Genomic DNA, 20,949 nt, shown 5'->3' on the forward strand with positions numbered 1-20,949 from the left:
ATAAACTAAACTAGTGTTATGAAGATACACTCCCTAAGAAAGTTAGGAAAGAAAAGTATGAACATGAGAAAGGAGCAGGTTGGGGGTGGGGTGGGAGAAAACCTCATCTGGAAATAAAAACAAAGGAAATATGTATACGCACAAGCACAGTGAGAAAAAGAATTACCCCCTCACCCTTCACGTCCCCAAAGTTCTAGGTTCAAATCTCTGGCAGCTATGCAAACCACTTATACAGCCAAAAGAAACCCTGCAGCAGTGATTATATAAAGATTTTAGGGAAGAAATGATGATGGATTAGAGAGTCTATCCATCTAATCCATAGAGAGTCTTATGTAGGATTCTCAGTCCTTTACAAGAGGCAGGCAGAGAGATGAACCTAGACAGAGGGGCAAAGTGGTCACAGACATGATGTGCAACAAGGCAAGGACAATCTGTATTCAGGTAGATGAGAACTTCAGAGGGAGTCCCCCAACACACACACACACACACACACACACACACACACACACACACACACACACACACACACACACACACACACACACACACACACACCCCAGATGGTGGCCACAGGGGCACTGTGAACCACACGTGCTCTTACCATGAGATTCAAGCCCGGCTCCCTGTGCCAGCCCATTGTCATAGGACTGTAAAAGAAAAACATGCAGAGTTTAATGGAAGGGTGGGGGGGAAGATGATAATAAAAGCTTAAATTGTAATCACAGTCATTTGTGGTCTCCTTGTATAAATTTATTTCTTCTTCTTTTTTTAAATCTTCCACTTACAGACTCTATCCCACAAGGCAAATGAGAAAAGAAGACAATTTCAAGTTCCTTCATCTTGTGTTATTCAGATCTCCATCAAAGAACAGACTATTCAGAGAAGTTTTGAAAAAGCCCATCGACCCTACTCTCTTTCCATTTTCCATTTTCAAAATACCAGCTTAAGTACAGTTAAGAACTTTACACTCATAAAGCACTGAGAGCACAAAAAAAAAAAAAAAAAAAACAAACCACACCACACTATTTTGCAGCAGTTCTGGGTAGCCAAGGAAAACAGTGCCTGCTTAAACTATATATACAGGTCCTACAAAATCAAAACTGTAAAAACCAGAAAATGATATTACACCGAAATCACAGCAAAGTTGGAAGCAATTTTCAAGCACCAAGTTACCCACAGAAACAGAAACATCAAATTCCATAATCTCTCTTTCCTGATTCTGGTTAGGGGGCACACACAGTAGAGCTCAGGACTTAGTCATGGTTCTGTGTTAGGGAACTGATTACTCTTGGCAGGATTTGGGGGATTATATAGAGTGCAGGGGTCAAACTGAGTAAACCACATGCAAGGCAAGTGCTACTAACCCTACCCAGTGTACTAGCTCCTGCTGGCACATTTTTGCAGAGTAAAGGCAAATCTGTGAGAGATCACAAGGAAGAGACTACTAGGGAGTTCATAAGCTAAACTCAGTGCTAAAGGGAACAATTCAAAGTGTGGAAGTACAGGCAGTCCTTGTCTGCATGGTGTCAATTTAGATTCTGTGCTCAGTTAAAAAACAGAGTATAGAGGCCGGTGTGGTGGCGCAAGCCAGCGTAAGGCGTCTGCCTTGCATGCACCAGCCTAGGACAGACTGCAGTTCGATCCCCCAAGGTCTCATATGGTCCCCCAAGCCAGGACCAATTTCTGAGCACATAGCTAGGAGTAACCTCTAAACTTCACAAGGTCTGGCCCAAAAACAAACAAAAAGCAATAAAAACACAGTATGGTTCAAGTTGAAGTAATCAAAGTAAATTTAATAACAAGCAATCACAGAAAGTACAGACTTGCTACCAGCTCTTCAGACCACAAGACACTGCAGCATTAATAGACAAGCTTCATGATCCATGATCAGTGATTTTGACTGTGCCTTTGTCACACTGCAGGTCACTAGCCTCACAGATATACACAGAAGTGAATGGTCACGTTGCCGTGCTGTCTCTCGTGTTTGTAAAAGACCATAACATATTGCAAAAAGCCAGAAAGCAAGAGAGGGCTGGTCATCAAAAAAAAAAAAAAAAAAGTCAGTAAAAAATTGATAAGCAACAACATTAGAAGTGAGCCCATATCAAAGAAGTAAAGAAATCACTGAAGGTCAGAATGACAAGAGTAGAAAGTTATACTAAAAAGGATGAAGAGGAGGCCCAGGGTCAAGGATGGATCTAATGGTTGGAGCACTCATCTCGCTTACGGGAGTCCTAAGGGTCAGCACCACAAGTACAACAGGCATTTCACTGATGTGGCAAGGCAGAAGGATGCACAAGCAATCAGGGTAAGAAAATTAGCTGGTTTCTTTCTTTCTTTCTTTCTTTCTTTCTTTCTTTCTTTCTTTCTTTCTTTCTTTCTCTTCCTTCCTTCCTTCCTTCCTTCCTTCCTTCCTTCCTTCCTTCCTTCCTTCCTTCCTTCCTTCCTTCCTTCCTTCCTTCCTTCCTTCCTTCCTTCCTTCCTTCCTTCCTTCCTTCCTTCCTTCCTTCCTTCCTTCCTTCCTTCCTTCCTTCCTTCCTTCCTTCCTTTCTTTCTCTCTCTCTCTCTTTCTCTCTCTCTCTCTCTCTCTCCCTCCCTCCCTCCCTCCCTCCCTCCCTCCCTCCCTCCCTCCTCTTCTTTCTTTCTTTCTTTCTTTCTTTCTTTCTTTCTTTCTTTCTTTCTTTCTTTCTTTCTTTCTTTTCTTTTCTTTTCTTTTTTTTTTCTTTTTTTGGTGGTTTTTGGATCTCACCCGGTAGTTCTCAGGGGTTACTCCTGGCTCCATGCTCAGAAATTGTTCCTGGCAAGCACGGGGGACCATATGGGACACTGGGATTCGAACCGATGACCTTCTGCATAAAGGCAAATGCCTTACCTCCATGCTATCTCTCCAGCCCCTGGTTCCTTTCTCTTTGGAGAAAAAATAGCCACTATCTAATAAAATGACTCACACGCTTTTTATTTTTGTTGTAGATATTCTTGCTTACTCCTAAAGCCACTGTCACTCCAGGCAGTGCTCAAGAGGCCACGTGGTACTTGAACCCAGGGCCCATACATGCAGGGCCTGTGTTCTACCAATTTGACCACAATCCTGGCCCCTGCATTCTGATCAAGCAATTTCTCTAGAAATACTCTGAAGATTAAGTTCCAATATATATAAATGGACTTGCAGAGGGTTAACTGGAACACTGTATTTGAAAACTACGTACTCTAGACAGACGGGTTAGAAAACTATGCCAGGCCCGGAGAGATAGCACAGCGGCGTTTGCATTGCAAGCAGCCGATCCAGGACCAAAGGTGGTTGGTTCAAATCCCGGTGTCCCATATGGTCCCCCGAGCCTGCCAGGAGCTATTTCTGAGCAGACAGCCAGGAGTAACCCCTGAGCACCGCCGGGTGTGGCCCAAAAACCAAAAACCAAAAAAAAAAAAAAAAAAAAAAAAAGAAAACTATGCCTCATACACACTCTGGCAGACTAAGAAATCATATGAAAAATCCCTGTAACTTGATCTGAAGTGATTTTCAAGATATACTGTTAAATGTGAAAAATAAACAATAACAACAAACATCCAAAAAGAAAAAAGCATCTCTCTCTAGCTTGCTACTTTTGGAGTAAGGAAGGAGTAATACACACATGTCTTGTGTCTGTGAGGTCTGCATTTGATTCCTACCCACATAAATTAAAAATAGACATATATGCATATCTGCTCACAAGAAAGCAATAAAGGGGGTAGGGTGTAATTCTTGTATGTGACAGGCTAAGGTTTGATTTCTGCTATCCCATATGACCCCTAAGGCCCACCCTGAATGATCTCCGAATTCACAGCCAGGAATATGCTCAAAGATCACCAGTGGGTATGGTCCCAAAACCAAATAAACAACGAAAGGCCGGATAAATCCAAAGTACAAAAACACCTGCTTGAAATGGTTCTCTAGTGAATCTAGAAAAATCTCAGTAGCGAAATAAATTATAGCAACAGATAATTAACTCAATAATAATCATGATCATAACAACCATAATTTAGAGTCTAGAGAGGAACAAATGGAAAGCAATGGAAAGTTTGTTATAATAGTAGAATTTTTAACTCATAATTACAGAAGAAAGGATAGAACTGGGAAATCACCAAATGCATTTAAAAAATATTTATTTTTATTTAGATTTTTTGCTTTCTGGGCCACACCCAGCAGTGCTTAGGAGTTACTTCTAATTCTTTACTCAGGAATGCCTCCTGCTGGTGCTCAGGGGCCATATGGGAAGCCAGGGATTAAATCAACCCTGATCATCACAAGATACTGAAGAAAAAACTGTTAACTTTTTTTTTTTTTTGGTTTTTGGGCCACACCCAGCGGTGCTCAGGGGTTACTCTGTAGCAGTCGATGCCCCAAAGACCTTGTTCCTACATTCCACAAATCTCCTTTGCCTTGCCTTGCCTTGCCTTGCCTTGCATACGACTGGTCTAGGTGTTATCCCAACACCCCATGTAGTCCCCTGAATAATGCCAGGAGTGATTCCAGAGTGCAGTCAGGAGTAACCCTGAGCACTGCTACATGTGATCCCAAAACAAGACGCAAACAAACAAATGATTAAATTGTATGACACTTAACACTTCTACTCAATATTTCCCTCAGTATCAAACTTACCAATAGTTAAAAAAATACATAAAATTGGGCCGGAGCGGTGGCACAATCAGTAAGGTGTCTGCCTTGCCGGCACTAGCCTAGGATGGACCGAAGTTTGATCTCCCAGCGTCCCTTTTGGTCCCGCAGGCCAGGAGTGATTTCTGAGCACATAGCTAGGAGTGACCCCTGAGTGTCACCGGGTGTGGCCCCCAAACCAAACAAAACCAAAACATAAAAGTATTAAGAGAACCAGGGCTGGAGTGATAGTGCAGCGGTAGGGCGTTTGCTTTGCCCGAGGCTGACCTAGGACGGACCTGAGTTCAATCCCCAGTGTCCCATATGGTCCCCCAAGCCAGGAGAGATTTCTGAGCGCACAGCCAGAAGTAACCCGAGTGTAATGGGGTGTGGCCCAAAAAACAAACAAAAAGTATTACGAAAACAGAAGTGATCTAAAATTCGATCTCAACTCAGCTTTGCTACATTTAGGTCAAAAAGTCTTAAGGGAATGACCAATAAACCTATAATCTCATCCAGGTTTCCCTATGGTCCTAGTAGCAAAGACTTTTAACATATTAATATCTTTCATATTTTTTCAAAGGGAGGATTGGGATGACATCTGGCAGGACTCAGGGGACTATTCTGGGTAATAGGCAATCAAAGTTGAGTTGGCAGCATACCTTAACCACTGCACTATCTCTCTGGCCCCAAACTTTGCAGCAGATCTTACCTCCTGTTCTGAGACCATTTTCATTCCAAAAAGGTCACTGCCTGTTTAGAAAAAATCAAATTACACATGCCAATACCAGCAAGTCAATCTGCACTTTTAACTGTATTTCTATGTTTGTTCTGATGCAAACATACCAAAAGAACAACCTGATTGTCCTAGAATGTCCAAATTCTTTGTGAAAGAAATGAAGAATGCATCATACTGCAGGCTCCACCTGCCAGGAATAATAACCTAAAATAGTTGGTTTCTCAAAGTAACTCACCATACTTCTTCTAATATAGCTGATGGCTTTTTTCATATCCATGCCAGACCAGTTGTTGAGCATGTAGCAAATACAGGAAGCACAATACACAAAGCGCATGTCATTTTCACTGCCTTCAGGGACGGCACAAAAGCTGAAAGTAACAAAAATGTGATCTGTTACTAACATAGCACTATATATGTGTTTTCTGTGTAACAATCAGAAACATCTGCTTCTTTATTTGGGATAGTGACCGGGAGGAGGCAGACCCAGCAGGTTTTCTGGTTCATTCAGGGTTCAGTCCTGATAGTGCTTGGTGACTAGATGCAGCACCAAGGACAGAACAAGGGTCACCATATGCAAGCCCCATATTATCTCTCCAGCTTCCAGAACACTACTACGTGTTTTACCCACACACAAATCTATCATTCAATGTGTACTTAAAAAATAACTTCACTAATTGTGCTATTCAACAAAGAGCAAGCCTATCAACTTGAATGATAAAAACCACCTCTCAAGCATGACTGTCTTCTAGTACTCTGACTCTACCAGTCGGAAAAAATAGTTAAAACCTGGAGACTGGGCCCGGAGAGATAGCACAGCGGTGTTTGCCTTGCAAGCAGCCGATCCAGGACCAAAGGTGGTTGGTTCGAATCCCGGTGTCCCATATGGTCCCCGTGCCTGCCAGGAGCTATTTCTGAGCAGACAGCCAGGAGTAACCCCTGAGCACCGCCGGGTGTGGCCCAAAAACCAAAAAAAAAAAAAAAAAAAAAAAAAACCTGGAGACTACTGAACAATTCATAAGCCCATGTTTTGATTTAAATATACAAATAAAGCATTTGCCTAACACATTATTCTAATTCAATGTTTATCTTATGACTAGTTTTAGAGAGGCTATTGTCTGTCTATTATTTATGCCTTTATTTATAAGGATAAGCAATAAATCCCAAAATATTAAGATTAATTATATGTACTGACTATTTTGTTTTATGTCACTGTTAGTGTTTCCCTCTCAAAACCAGTGGCTCCAAAATACTGACAGGAAAATAAGAGTTATTAGTATGTGGGACACAAAGATATTCCAACAAAGCAGAATTTGACTGCAGTAATATCCTTAAATAGAATCTTCAGCACACTCTAAAATAAAAAAAAATAAAAAAAAAAAAAGTTTTTCCCACGACCAGGTTGGAAGGAATGAAGTGCATTCCTGCCATGTGCAGAGCCAGGGTTTGAATATCCCAGAACAACAGGAGAGAGAGACCACCCAAAACACACATTTTTCGCCTAAGTCTAGTTTTTGTCACAGATCACAAAAACTACCAAACATTACTAATGAAAATCTTTTGCTACTCTAAAAATGTCACTGAAGCCTCGACTAGATCATTGTTAGATTACACTTGTTTTACCCATAATAAAGATCATCCCTGGCTTCTTTGTATGTTCATTAAAACTTGGTTTTACCCCAAGACAGAGACTGTTTTATGTCTAAAGCAAACCTGGGCAGGACTGGCTTAGGACAGGCCTTGCGGCCTTACTCCCCTGCCCAGAGGTGGGCTCTGTACTCAATAAAAATGACAGTTCTGGCAGTTCTCCACACGAGGTAGAAGATTGTCAAACTACACTTGTTTCACCCTCAGCCTGGTTTGGATCATTTCCTATGGCAATCCTGCTCCATATTCCCCTTCCCAGTGAGATTATAGCATGTGAACTTATTCACAGATCATAATTACTAATGTTCATTCCTTTGTCCCCCCAAATAACCATACTATAAAGAATCAAAATTCAATTAAACACATCACTTTAAAAGACACTCTGACCTTTTCTGTTGCATTAAATGGTAAATTAACAGAGATAAAAATTCTGAAAGAATACAAATTTTAATTTATGGATATACTCAGTTAACCCCCCCCCCCCAAGAAAAAACCCTATATTCTGGTTATATTTATTTTGTGGTGTCAAGAGATTGAACCAGAGCCTCAAAAATAGGTAATTAATACTCCCAGTCCTAAAATTATGTCTATGATTAGACATTTCAGTGACCTTCTGTTACCCTTCCCTCCAACTTCCTGGCTATCACACCTGGAGTGGGAGACCTTCCCATAGATGGGAGGGGTCTGGTTGGTAATTTAAGGGGTTGCCTGGGGGAGGGGTGAGAGATTCAGCAAGAGAGGCTCAGCAAGGAAGACGGAGTATGTATGGAGAGATGAGAGACAGGCTAGATGCAGGAGCAGGAAAGAAGGCTGATTAGCTTAGAAGCCATGTGAGATACGCACATGGCAATTAGGGCCTAAATAAAGCTTCATGCCTCCTAAAATCTGACTGCTGTGGAAAATTTCCTCACCGTTAGTTATCCTGAACTCTCAGACCCCCTTACCTAAAAGGCATCAGGAGCCAGGCAGACTCCATGCACCACCAAGGACTAGATAATTAATATTAATTACAGCAAACTACCATAATTCTTTAAAGTTCTAATATATTATTAACTTTTTGAATTTTAAGAAGAAAATTTAAAAATAATAAGCAACAGCTAACCCATACCTTCCATCTTCCAGCTGGAGGGCTCGCAGGCCCATTAAACAAGCTTCTTTATTCACACGACTTAAGTCATCTCCAAGAATAACTAAGCACGAAAGGCCAGTGTAGGTCATGGCTATGTGGCCACTATCATAGGGATGAGCTGTTCCAGGACTCTACATTCAAAATATGTTAATAGTAAATAAAAACTGCAAGTTACCTTAAGTAAATTGAACAATAAAATAAAATGTTTATACTGATTTGTATAAGTATCTGCTTTAAAAAAAAACCCTCCATCTTCTGTCTCAACAGACATATAATTAAGTACCTATACATACTACATAATTTCAAGATCGATCATAAAGACCATAAAGCTTTATGGAGAAGTCTCAATATTTAAATAAACCAAGTTACTTGGTCTCTATACCATATCACTCTTCATTTAAGTCTTATAAAGAGAAAGTGCTTGGCTTTCAAACCAAAGATTTTAAGACTATAGTAATCACCACTGAGAAATTACAAACTACAAATGAAATGATAAGTGAAAACCTTTCATACAGTTTAATGCTTTGAGCCTAATGAACATCAGTGCTCAGAATGGCAAGAAACAAAAATATTAAAAACAAAAAGTACCAAAGATTATATATAAACTGCAAATATTTCCTACATAGCATCTATTTTTTTTGTTGTTGTTGTTTTTTGGGCCACACCCAGCAGTGCTCAGGGTTTACTCCTGGCTATCTGCTCAGAAATAGCTCCTGGCAGGCACAGGGGACCATATGGGATGCCGGGATTCGAACCAATCACCTTAGGTCCTAGATCGGCTGCTTGTAAGGCAAAACACCGCTGTGCTATCTCTCTAGCCCCCCTACTTAGCATCTAATGAAACACATGTACCGTATTTGCCGGTGTATAAGACAACCCCCTAATTTTGCAGTTAAAACATAGGTTTAGGCCTATATTTACTGTATCAGACAGAACGTTCCTGTGCTGCAACTGTATGTACCACAGTGAGCCAATCACAACAAGCAAAAGTTCAAAGGTTATACTGTCATAGACTTCCTCTCTGACTCTGGCCAATCTGAGCAGGCTTTTGACAGTGTAGATTTGGGTCCAGAACATTGTCTAATTTGCATGCATAAAAAGCCTGCTTGGAATGGCTGAGAGAGGCGATCCGAGGAGCCTTGCAGTGATTGGTGCAGGATTGAGTTGGAAAATTCGTTTTGTGGCAATATACAATTTTCGTTTAGGGGCATATCGAAACATTTTTTTGGCATATACTCCGCGTATAAGACGACCCCCAATTTTCAGTTGACTTTTTTTTGTTTCAAAAGTTGTCTTCTACGCCGGAAAATACGGTAACTAATGTCTAGAGCAGGGTACCAGTTCAAGAGTTGGCCTTGTGCCCTTGCCCCCGAATGCATCCTGAGTGTTGCCAAAGAGACCCCAGCACTGCTAGGCTTCAGCAGAAAGAAGGGGCATCTCAGCCACAGCACTCATCCTGGCTAGCTGGACCAGATTCTTAGAGTGCCACCCCTCCCTCCCGCGCCCTCCCCCCCCCCCCCCCCCCCCCCGCAAGGCACTGTTTGGGAAGGTCCCTAAACTCATGTTTACTATGCTAAGTAACTATATACCATATTAGAAAAAGCCACCAATTTTATAATTTTATAATCAATCTTTATTTTTAGTTTTTCAGCCACACCCGGTGACGCTCAGGGGTTACTTCTGGCTATGTGCTCAGAAATCGCTCCTGGCTTGGGGAACCATAGGGGAAACTGCTAGATCGAACCAAGGTCCCGTTCTAGGCTAGTGCTCGCAAGCAGACACCTTAACACTTGGGCCACCACTCCGGCCCCCTAATTGATCTTATTTTTAAAAGCCGACGTCTGTAAAAAAAAAAAAATCATATTATGTTAATTTTTCAGTTTTAATTTTTGCCTCTGTATTTATTTTATTTTCTATTTCTCTAGATTTCTGAATGACACTATATAATGTATCAAGAAGTTACTACTGGCATGACTTGAGAAAACATGCTATGAGAGGGAAAGATCCTGGGGCTCCATCACGCAAAGCCTAAGGGGGTTTTAATTTTGATGCAGTAAGAATCCACATACCCATATATGTTTATAGGGTCACTATCTAATATATTTACACACATGCACACACACAAAAGATGTGACTTTTGTTGTGCTATACTTTTTTCCAGAAGGAAGGCAGGTATGGATTTCCTAAAAGGAGCTGCTGTTCATGATACACATTACCAGAAAATATTTTGCTGCCCTGAAATGTGAGGCCTTGTTTTTCTTGAGACCCCTCCTCCAGAGGAGGGAGATGTGGGGCACTGGTGGTGGGAATGCTGCACTGATAAAGGGGAGTGCTCTTTTTATGACTAAAATCTAACTACAATCCTGTTTGTAATCATGGTGCTCAAATAAAGATATCATAAAGCAAAAACAAACAAATAAACAGAAAAAGAGTGTGTCCCCTCACCATTTCTTCACTCTTTTCCTTCCTCCTGACCCAACTGAACTCACCTTGGATGGATTGAATGGAATGCCCAGGTAAGAAGAACCTCGGAAACCACAGCGACTTAGATTTGATCCTAGGAAAATACATACATGTATATTTACTCCAAGTGTACCTTTACTTAGACAATGATTCTAAAACAATTCAATTGTACAGTTCTTCAGAAAAAAGTACATTTTTCTATCAAAGCTCTACCATACCAACATGGCCCTGCTAGTACTAAATGCTCACTACCAGAACTACTCTCAGTACTTTATGGGAATGTCCATCTTTCATTTCCAACCCAGGATGAGAGATAATACAGCATGCAGAGCACTTGTCTTGCACACAGCTGACCTGAGTTCAATTCCCATCATTCCATACGGTCCCCTCAGCACTGGGCAAAGTGATTCCTGAGTGCAGAGCCAGGAGTAACCCCTGAGCATTATCAGGTGTGCCTCTCAAAAAATAAAGCGAAGTCCTTAGCACTTAGGCCTCTGAGACCAAAAAACAGACAAACAAACAAACAAAAAACAAAAGAAGAAAACAGTTCCTTCATTTCCTTACAAATGCACTATCTATAAAATTTATCATTTTTTCAAGATATCAACAGAATATAAACCAGGAACTTAAGAGTCACATCAATGCAAAGGAACCCTTCGTGCACTGGTGCAGCCATATGGAAAACAATACAGATATTCCTAAACTAATAAAAAATGGCACTATGATAGCAAGCAGCGATCCCATTTTTAGTGATATATCCTAGAGGCAACTGAACTCCCCAATTCATGTCACACATATTCACAAGTTTATAACATACATAGCGATCTAAGTGTTATATCCAGAGATAAAAGGACAAGTAAAGTTGAAGTCTGGGTGGAAAAGATCTTATGTTGTTATTTATTTGTATAAGCAAGAATCCCAGAGGAACTTAGAGCAGGGGCCATGGAGACAGGAAGACAGGGCATGGATCAGAGCAGCATAGCTCAACCATGCTTTATTCCCAGCACCAGATGACCTCCAGCGTCAAAGTAGCTCTAGTGTTTTCCCACAAGACCAAAGCAGCACTGCATCCGTGGTACCCCCCAAACCACACCAGCAATCACCCTGGGTCAACAGTACCACTTCAGACCCAACCAACCCCAGAACAACAAAATATAGTAGACCAGTGCTTCTCAAATAGTGTGGCGCACCATCCGGGAAAGCATGAGGCTCCGTCAAGAGGGGGGTGCTTTTTTTTTTTTTTTTTGGTTTTTGGGCCACACCCTGTGACGCTCAGGGGTTACTCCTGGCTATGCGCTCAGAAGTTGCTCCTGGCTTCTTGGGGGACCATATGGGACACCGGGGGATCGAACCGCGGTCCGTCCTAGGCTAGCGCAGGCAAGGCAGGCACCTTACCTCCAGCGCCACCGCCCGGCCCCGAGGGGGGTGCTTGACTTCGGCAAACACTGTCATAACAAGCTAAGCCCCATGTTTATGTCTCTGGAGCTGAAAGTTGCTGTGTCCTGCTTCAAACCCTGCTTTGAAAAGCTATGCATTGCAAAATGTGCTCATTGTAACCATTGATCCAGACATCATCTCTGATTAAAAATTCAGCTCAAATTATTTTATATATTTTTGTTTTGCAGATTAAAGTTTTTTTTTAATAAAGATACTATTTACAGTCGCGTGGAGGGGGCGCAAAAATACTTTCTTCTTCCTAGGGGGAAATGACAGAAAAGAATTGAGAAGCACTGTAGTAGACTAAGGCTGGGGGAGGGAGTGTTAGGAGGGTAGAACAATGGGGAGATCTGAGGACCTCCTATTTTGGGGGTGGCTCTAATCAATACTATATTATCAATACCCCAAAATTGTTAAGAGTAGAGAGAATCCACTTAGAGAAACATCACTATGATTAGAGCTATAATTAGGTAAGACTATATACCAGCCCAGAGAAATGTATGTGGTTGAGTTAAGAGGGCAAGTGGGAATGGATAATCCATGGACACTATGTCAGTAATGAAGCAAAGGTCAGCATTTATCCTCTGAGACTGCAGGGAATAAAAGGCTGTGTGGGAGAGATGAGCCTGGGTAAGCTGTGTCCTCCTTTCACTCCTTACTGCCATAACCAATTGTACAAATAAGCAGCTCATCTGTACTCCGCAGTTCTGTAAAGTCAAAAGTCCCAGGCAAATCTTGCCAGGCTAAAACATCAAGGCTTTGAAAAGACTATCTCCTCTGATCTACTTCCGAGTCCATTCACACTGTGAAGAGTCAAGTTCCTTTTATTCTGAAACTCAGGCCTCCATTTGGGGTGGTTTGGGGGGCTGAGGTGGCATCAGCCCTTAAATGTTAGAGCAAGCAATGGTGCCATCATTCTCACGCTTGGATTCCCTAGTTTCTCTGGTTTCTTCAGCGTGTGTCTCTCTCCTTATGAGGGAGAGGGGGCAGGTCAGAAGAGTTTGGGGCCACATCTAGCAATATTCAAGGGACTAATGAGGTAGTAGGGATTCAAAATGAAGATTAGCAGGCTGCAAGGCAAAGGCCTTAATTTCGGGACTGTCTTGCCAACCCAGAATTACCTTTGGAAAGGTCATCCTTCCAAACTACCGATGAAGGTCCTATCCCAATTCAAACATTTTTGTTGGTGGTGGTGGTGGTTTCTCATTTGGGGAGGCATACCCAACAATGCTTAGGGCTTATTTCTGGCTCGTGCTCAGAAAGTACTCCTGACAGTGCTCAAGGGACCATAAGGGATGTCAGGGATCAAATTAGGGTGGACTGTATGCAAGGCAAGCACTCTCCCAATTGTGCTATCTCTCTAGCCTGATATATCCCATTTCTGTTTGTTTATTTTTGGTTTGGGGGCAACAACAGCTTGCTCAGGGACCATTCTTGGTGGGGCTTGGAAAGAATCTGGGTTGACTGCATGCACAGCAAGTACCCTACTCATTGTACTATCTTTCCAGCCCCCCACTTTTATTCTGAAATAAAGTTCTGAAATCATCTTTCAGAACTGAGGTTTTATTTATGTAGAGAAATATTTGTTCTGTTCTTTTGCGAAGTCAAGATCATTCTATCAGCTGCTTTCCATAAGGGCTGGCAGTTAGTAAGGAATTTAATAAATCTCCATTACTTAATGAAGCATTTCCTTAGAAGTAAATGAGTGATGTTCTGTGTTTATTAAAATTAGTGACTTTTCTGAAAGGGTTCAAAAATGCTGAGGCTCAAAAACTGCTAGCAGGAATTAAATTCAAGAACCTGTGCTTTGAGCAAATAACAACCCTCTCTGATTTATGGTCTTTCCACACTACAAATAGTAATATAATATATTCAGACATTATCTTACAGGAGCCTTGTTAGGGATTAAAACCCATGTGGAGCATCATGTAAAAATCATGATGAGCACAGGGACAAAGGCTCAATAAATGGTAACTTGTCTTTGTTTTTTGAACACATTCATTCAATATATAATTAAAATTTTTTTCATTGAATCACCTGTGAGATACATTACAATGTTGTTCATGACTGAATTTCAGTTATACAATGTTCTAACACCAAGTCCTTCACCAGTGCACAATTTCCCTCAGCAATGAATGTCCCCAGTTTCTCTCCTGCTACTCCCCCTCCCTTTTGCCTCAATGGCAAACATCAAGGCTAAAATATCTATGAAAGACATTTTTCTTTTTTCTTTTCCTTCCTTCTCTCTCTCTCTCTCTCTCTCTCTCTCTCTCTCTCTCTCTCTCTCTCTCTCTCTCTCTCTCTCTCACGCGCACGTGTTCCCCCTTTTTTCTTTTTAGGCACTGTGGTTTACAACACTTTTATGGAAGGGGAATCATAATTATTTAAAACCCACTAATACGGGGCCTGGAGAGATAGAATAGCGGTGTTTGCCTTGCAAGCAGTCGATCCAGGACCAAAGGTGGTTGGTTCGAATCCCGGTGTCCCATATGGTCCCCTGTGCCTGCCAAGGGCTATTTCTGAGCAGATAGCCAGGAGTAACCCCTGAGCAATGCCAGGTGTGGCCCAAAAATAAACAAGCAAACAAACAAACAAACAAAAAAACCAAAAAAACTAAAACCCACTAATATAGGCTGCAGAGATAGTACAGGAGGTAAGGTGCTTGCTTTACATGCGCCCATGTAATAAATAAATAAATTAAGCCTCTTATATCAATGGTAAAATATAAAATTAATCATTGTTGCAATTTATTTTCAAAAAGTTAGGAGTAAAAATCCATTTTCTTTTGTTTTTTTTTCAAAAGGAGCTTACCCATGGCTATCTGAAAATAGTCACTAGTCAATGGCCCAGCACTACTGGATACACAGACACACACACACACACAGACACACACAGACACACACACACACACACACACAGACACACACGGCCGTACCTTCAGGTTCTTCTGAGGTTTAAAATTTTGTAAGCTAACCTATTCATGATAAAGACATAACATAACACACACACACACACACACACACACACACACACACACACACGGCCGTACCTTCAAGTTCTTTCAAGTTCTTCTGAGGTTTAAAATTCTGTAAGCTAACCTATTCATGATAAGACATAACCATGCAAATCATTATCAATTTATAACAGGATGCATGACGGGGGTTCAGTTGAAACTTCCTTGGAGGTTATTAAACAGCACCATCTAGTGGCTCTATTCAGCAACAGCAAAGCAAAATGTGATCAGGCAGGGCCATAAAACCAATTGATTTCAATTGATTGAAAAAAAAAACAAAAACTGGGGGCCCGGAGAGATAGCTTGGAGGTAAGGTGTTTGCCTTGCAATACAGAAGGACAGTGGTTGGAATCCCGGCATCCCATATGGTCGCCCGAGCCTGCCAGGAGTGATTTCTGAGTGTAGAGGCAGAAGTAACCCCCGAGCGCTGCCGGGTGTAACAAGAAAAAAAAAAAAAACAAACTGATACCTTTTCACCTGAAAAAAAAAAATCACCAATAAAAAAAAAGCCTTGACTGAGTCAAACCCAAAAGCCACAGATAAGGGGATGGATTGTATCTTCCAGCATTCTATATCCATAAAGTCAAACTAATCTGTTTTATAACAAGGAAACCGTTTAGAAACAATATATCTTAAAAATCCATCGCTTCAGAATGTGAAACTGGGCAGATGAGAATAAAAAGGAGGGCCCGGAGAGATAGCACAGCGGCGTTTGCTTGCAAGCAGCCGATCCAGGACCAAAGGTGGTTGGTTCAAATCCCGGTGTCCCATATGGTCCCCCGTGCCTGCCAGGAGCTATTTCTGAGCAGACAGCCAGGAGTAACCCCTGAGCAATGCCGGGTGTGGCCCAGAAACAAAGACAAAAAAAAAAAAAAAAAAAGAGAATAAAAAGGAGACATAGCAAAATGGGACTATGTTTTAGGATGTAACATGTGTTGTGTGTTGACATGTAAAGAACAGGTGGAGGGGTGTGAATAAAAGGTACATTTAAATGAATATGTGTAATCAGCAACTACAAAGGATAAACCTCTATGTGTGTGTCTACACAGAAAAGACAGAAACTAAGCTAAAAAGGGGACCACTCCCATATGACTGGGTGTTATCTCATTTTAAAAGACTGAGCATTTAGATATTCTTTAAAAAACTAAGCCACCAATAGTTATAAATATGTATAATGTAAAGTTTTGAGTTTTCAATCTCTCCAGATTCTAGTCCCAATTTTTACTTTCTAATTTCCATTTTAAAAATTAGGTTTTGAAGGGATGAAGCGATAGCGCTGTGGTAGGGCGTTTGCCTTGCACGTGGCTGAACCAGGATGGACCTCGGTTTGATCCCCAGTGTCCATATGGTCCCCGAAGCCAGGACTAATTTCTGAGCGCATAGCCAGGAGTAACTCCTGAGCGTAACCAGGTGTGGCCCAAAAACAAAACAAACAAAAAAAAAGTAAAAAAAGAAAAAAATTAGGTTTTGAGGACTGCAATACTAATACAGTGAATGAGTAAGGCACTTGCCTTGCAATTGACTGACCTGGGTTCAAACACAAAACCCCAAATGGTCGTCAGACCTGCTGAGAGGGATCCTGAGAGAGAGCCAGGAATAAACTCTCAGCACCAAAAGATGTAAACGAGAAACAAAACAAACAAAAAATTAGGTTTTTGCAATAAGCAAATAGAACTCAGACAAGGAATATGAATAATTTAAGACTTATTGCAATGAATCACTACCAGAAATACTCAGTAAAAATACCTTTAGAACTAGGAAATTAAAAAAAAACACTTCTTTTTGTAATTTTACCTCTAGCATTAATAAGTTATGGTACCATGAACAAATGACAAATTACAATTCTCTTTGCTCTCTTCCAGCTTCAGAAATCTCGGGTTGTGTCCATGATCAATGGGGAGTACCCTGACTAAGGCTGAGGAGAAAGGCGAGCTCCAACATCCAATAGTCTGAGCACACATCAATGACCAGACTTTCATTCTGGTTTTTAGAGCCTGGAGTTCAAGGCCAGGTTTCCTCCCCGGAGGAAGCACTGTGTGCTCAAAAACCACAAGGGATCAGAGAGACCCCTCACTTCAACAGCCCAGGGACAAGAAGCTAGCAGCCGCCCTTCCACCTGTCTCAACTCAGCCACAGCTGCTCCAGTTTCCTGAGAGACTCTTCTTCATGCTGCCCCTCCCTTTCCTCTACTGGGGAGAGCAGATTAGGATTATTAGATTTTGATGATGATTTTGATAGAGCTCTGAAAATGGTGACATAATAAATCACATCTTTTATTATCTCCGCTATTAGCAAATATCAATATGTATGCAAGGTTTCACAAATTAAGGTTTTTTTTTATTTGTTTGGTTTTTGTTTTTTGGGGGGCCACACCTGATGACGCTCAGGGGCTACTCCTGGCTATGCACTCAGAAATTGCCCTTGGCTTTGGGGGACCATATGGGATGCCAGGGGTCAAACTCAGTGCCATCATAAGTCAGCCACATGCAAAGAAAATGCCCTACGGCTGTGCTATTGCTCCGGCACCGAGTTTTTTGTTTTGTTTTGTTTGTTTTTGGTTTTGGGGCCACACCTGGCTCAGAAATTGATCCTGGAAGGCTCGGGGGACCATATGGGATACCAAGGATGAAACCCAGGCCTGTCCCATGTTGGCTGCAAGGTATTGCCCTCCCACTGTGCTATCATTCCACTGACAAGTTGAGTGTTTTGTAGTTTGTTTTTTTTTAATTATTGTAAGTTCAGAAAAGGCATCTATACTCCAATGTTTATCACAGCTCTTATTCACAATAGCTAGAATCTGGAAACAATCCAAGAATCATAGAATTGGATCAAATAAAGAAACTATGGTACAACTACACATGGAATACTATGCAGCTGTGAGGCAAAATTAAGCCATAAAATATGCTTATACATTGATGGATATGGAGAGTATTATGCTGAATGAAATGAGTAAGAGGAAGAGACAGAGACATAAAATGATTGCACTAATTTGCAGGATATTAAAAATACAACCATAGTCTGAGAATAAAATCCAGACAACAGAAATGAGAGCCAGGAGGCTTGTTCCATGGAAGGAAGCTTATCACAAAGAGGGAATGTGGAGGGGGAGTACAGTTAGGACAGAGAAAGGACCACATGACAATAAGTTAAAAATAACTACTCTGGATAAGAGCACTGAAAGCAGATAAAGTAATATGCATGATACCCATCCAATAACAGAAAATGACAAACCATGGTGCCTAAAAGGTAAAGTGTAGGGTAGGAAGAGAAGAGGAGTACCTGCCATAGAGGCAGACTGGGAGAGAGGGTGGAGAGAAAAGAGGGAAACTGGGGACATTGGTGGTGGGAAAAGAACACTAGTGAAAGGATGGGTGTTAGAATATACTATGAACTCAACCATCACAACTTTTTAACTCACAGTTTTAATCTTACAGTGATTTAATAAAAATTATTTTGTTAGTTTTGGTTTGGTTTTGGGGCCACACCCAGAAGCACTCAGAGATTACTCCTGGATCTGCACTTAGGAATCACTGATGCTGGGGCCGGAGAGATAGCACAGTGGCGTTTGCCTTGCATGCAGCCGATCCAGGACCTAAGGAATCACTGATGGTGGGCTGGCTATATGTTCAGGGCACCATATTGGGATGCCCATATGGGATGCCAGAGATAGAACCTGGGTTGGCCACCATGTGCAGGGCAAATGCCCTAATCTACAGTTCTATCGCTCCAGCCTCTTGTTTTTTTTGTTGTTGTTGTTTTGTTTTGTTTTTAATGTTACTTCTTTCGAAGCTCCTCAGCATCTGGGAACCACCATCAGGCTGATGAGTTCAGGGCTAGGCTAGTATACCAGCCCTTGGAGACAGCTTCTTGACCTGGTATTTTAAGGAGACTGATCTTAAGTTTTGGAGTCCCCTCCCTCCCCACGTGAATTCCTAAATACACAAACATGTACAATATACATTCAAACAATGCCCTTTGGAATAAAATGAAAGAATTTGGCCCTGCTAACCCCTGTATTACTACTTACTTCTTTCTTTGCAAACAGTGTCTACGTTTCCTTGCAAAGCTTTCCCTATGGCCTCGATGGCGAGACTATGGCACACGTGGCAGCGGTGGCACGAGAAGGCCTTGCAGCTGGCATGCAGGAAGGTGCGCAATTAAGATATGATTTGCAGCTCACCTGGCAACAGAGCCAGACTGGCCAATGGGAGGACCGGGCATTGTGCGGCAGTTTGAGCACTCGGGCTCAAAAAGGTTAGCCATCACTGCTATGCAATAATATTCAGACTATGAGCACATTTTATTGAGTGCATATTGGCTTTCCTTTGCTTTGTGGACTACCCCAATGGTGCCCCAAGGCTATTATCAGTTTGTTGCTCAGCGGCTTTTTCTGGCTGTGCTGTGGTTCAAACCTCGGATTCCAGCATGTAAAGCAGGTTCTTCGCCCACACACCTCTCTGCTAGGCCTCTGTTGGTGGATGGTCTTTATTTATTAAAGTAAGGCTTGTTGAAGTTAAAAAAAAAATCCCCATCCCCACCATAAGAAGGGTCATCTAGACCTGAATACATTGGATAATAGCTCATATCATAAATCACAAGGACACACTGCACGGAGTAAGAGGATGCTGGCCCCCACCATGAGTGATCAGAACAGCCACAAAAACCCACCTGACCTGCTTGGAGGGGAGATGAGAACTTTATAAGCTGACAAAAGACACATCAGCACATACTTCTTCCTGCACCCTTTCCTGCCAGATAAGAACTAGAGAATCCTGCTGCAGGCTGCAGGCAGGTTCGACTCTGGCAGCCTCTGCAGACTGTCAGACCTCACCTGGGAGCGCCCCTCCATGTCCCAATAAAGATCCCAGTTGGTTGAATCTATCTAAGCCTTATTCTTCTGTATCGCCACCTCTCAATGACTTGTGTACAATGAGCAACACTTCACTTTTGTTCATGCCAACACATTTACAAATCTACCTCAATACCTTTACTACCTGGGTTTTCTTATAATAGTCACAGTTTCACTATTTCACTTTTCTTCCCTTCCTTTTTCTTTCCTTTCTGAACAAAGCTTTAGCTGACTATTTTCCCCAAGTTCATCAGAAAAGTCATGACTACCCCAAAAATGAATCACATGGTTAATTTATAAATGCTGACTTTTTGTTTTGGTTTGGGGTTGCACCCAGTAACACTCGGGGTTACTTCTGGCTCTGTGCTCAGAAATTACTTTTGGCAGACTTGGGGGCCATATGGGAATACTGGGGAGCGAACTTGGTTGGCCGTACGCAAAGCATATGCCCTACCCACTGTGCTATAGCTCCCCAGCCCTATATGCTGACTCTTAATGGTGACCACTGATGAAAATTCTGACTGCAGGTCAGAAAGAGCACCAAGGGCTGGATGCAGACTGGCCTGCAGGAAGCCCAGGTTCAATTCCCAGCAGGCCCTGCAAGCTCCCTAAGCACCCGAGAGCATCAACCTTCAAGCACAGAGCTGAGAATAGCCTCACAGCATACAGCTCCAAAATGAAACAAGATGGTATGATTTTTTCTTGAAGCTTAACTGATTGAATTTTCTCAGGTTAAGATTCCTAACACGTGCTTCTCCAATTGATATTTATGCATGAACACTTATTAGAGTAAACAACACAATTTAGAAAATGTGTGCATATTTTAGATCAATAGGTAATTCGTGAATTTGAAAATTTGTCTAATTGGTGAAAATGTAGTTTCAAGAACTATAGTGTAATTAAGATCATTTAAAAAATTACAGAAATGCTAATGAGGGGCTAGAGAGCTAGCTCAGCGTATCTTTGGCACAGAAAAGAAAAAAGGAAAAGAGCAAAAAAGAAATACTAATGAGCAAGCCTGGGAGATTAGCTCAGCAGTAGAGGG

General features: G+C 41.7%; 1 protein-coding gene across 1 annotated transcript in view; it reads right to left on the minus strand.

Annotated features, from left to right (window-relative positions):
• PGGT1B (protein geranylgeranyltransferase type I subunit beta) overlaps positions 1 to 20,949 on the minus strand; it is a 38,555-nt gene that overhangs the window by 11,407 nt on the left and 6,199 nt on the right. The window contains exons 3-6 of the mRNA XM_049786936.1: positions 10,632 to 10,699; positions 8,122 to 8,273; positions 5,605 to 5,737; positions 602 to 647 (exon numbers count right to left, since the gene is read on the minus strand). Coding sequence (XP_049642893.1) covers positions 602 to 647; positions 5,605 to 5,737; positions 8,122 to 8,273; positions 10,632 to 10,699 — 399 coding nt within the window. The remainder of the gene's footprint in view (positions 1 to 601; positions 648 to 5,604; positions 5,738 to 8,121; positions 8,274 to 10,631; positions 10,700 to 20,949) is intronic.

This window comes from Suncus etruscus, chromosome 14 (assembly GCF_024139225.1).
Source record: "Suncus etruscus isolate mSunEtr1 chromosome 14, mSunEtr1.pri.cur, whole genome shotgun sequence".
NCBI lineage: Eukaryota > Metazoa > Chordata > Mammalia > Eulipotyphla > Soricidae > Suncus > Suncus etruscus.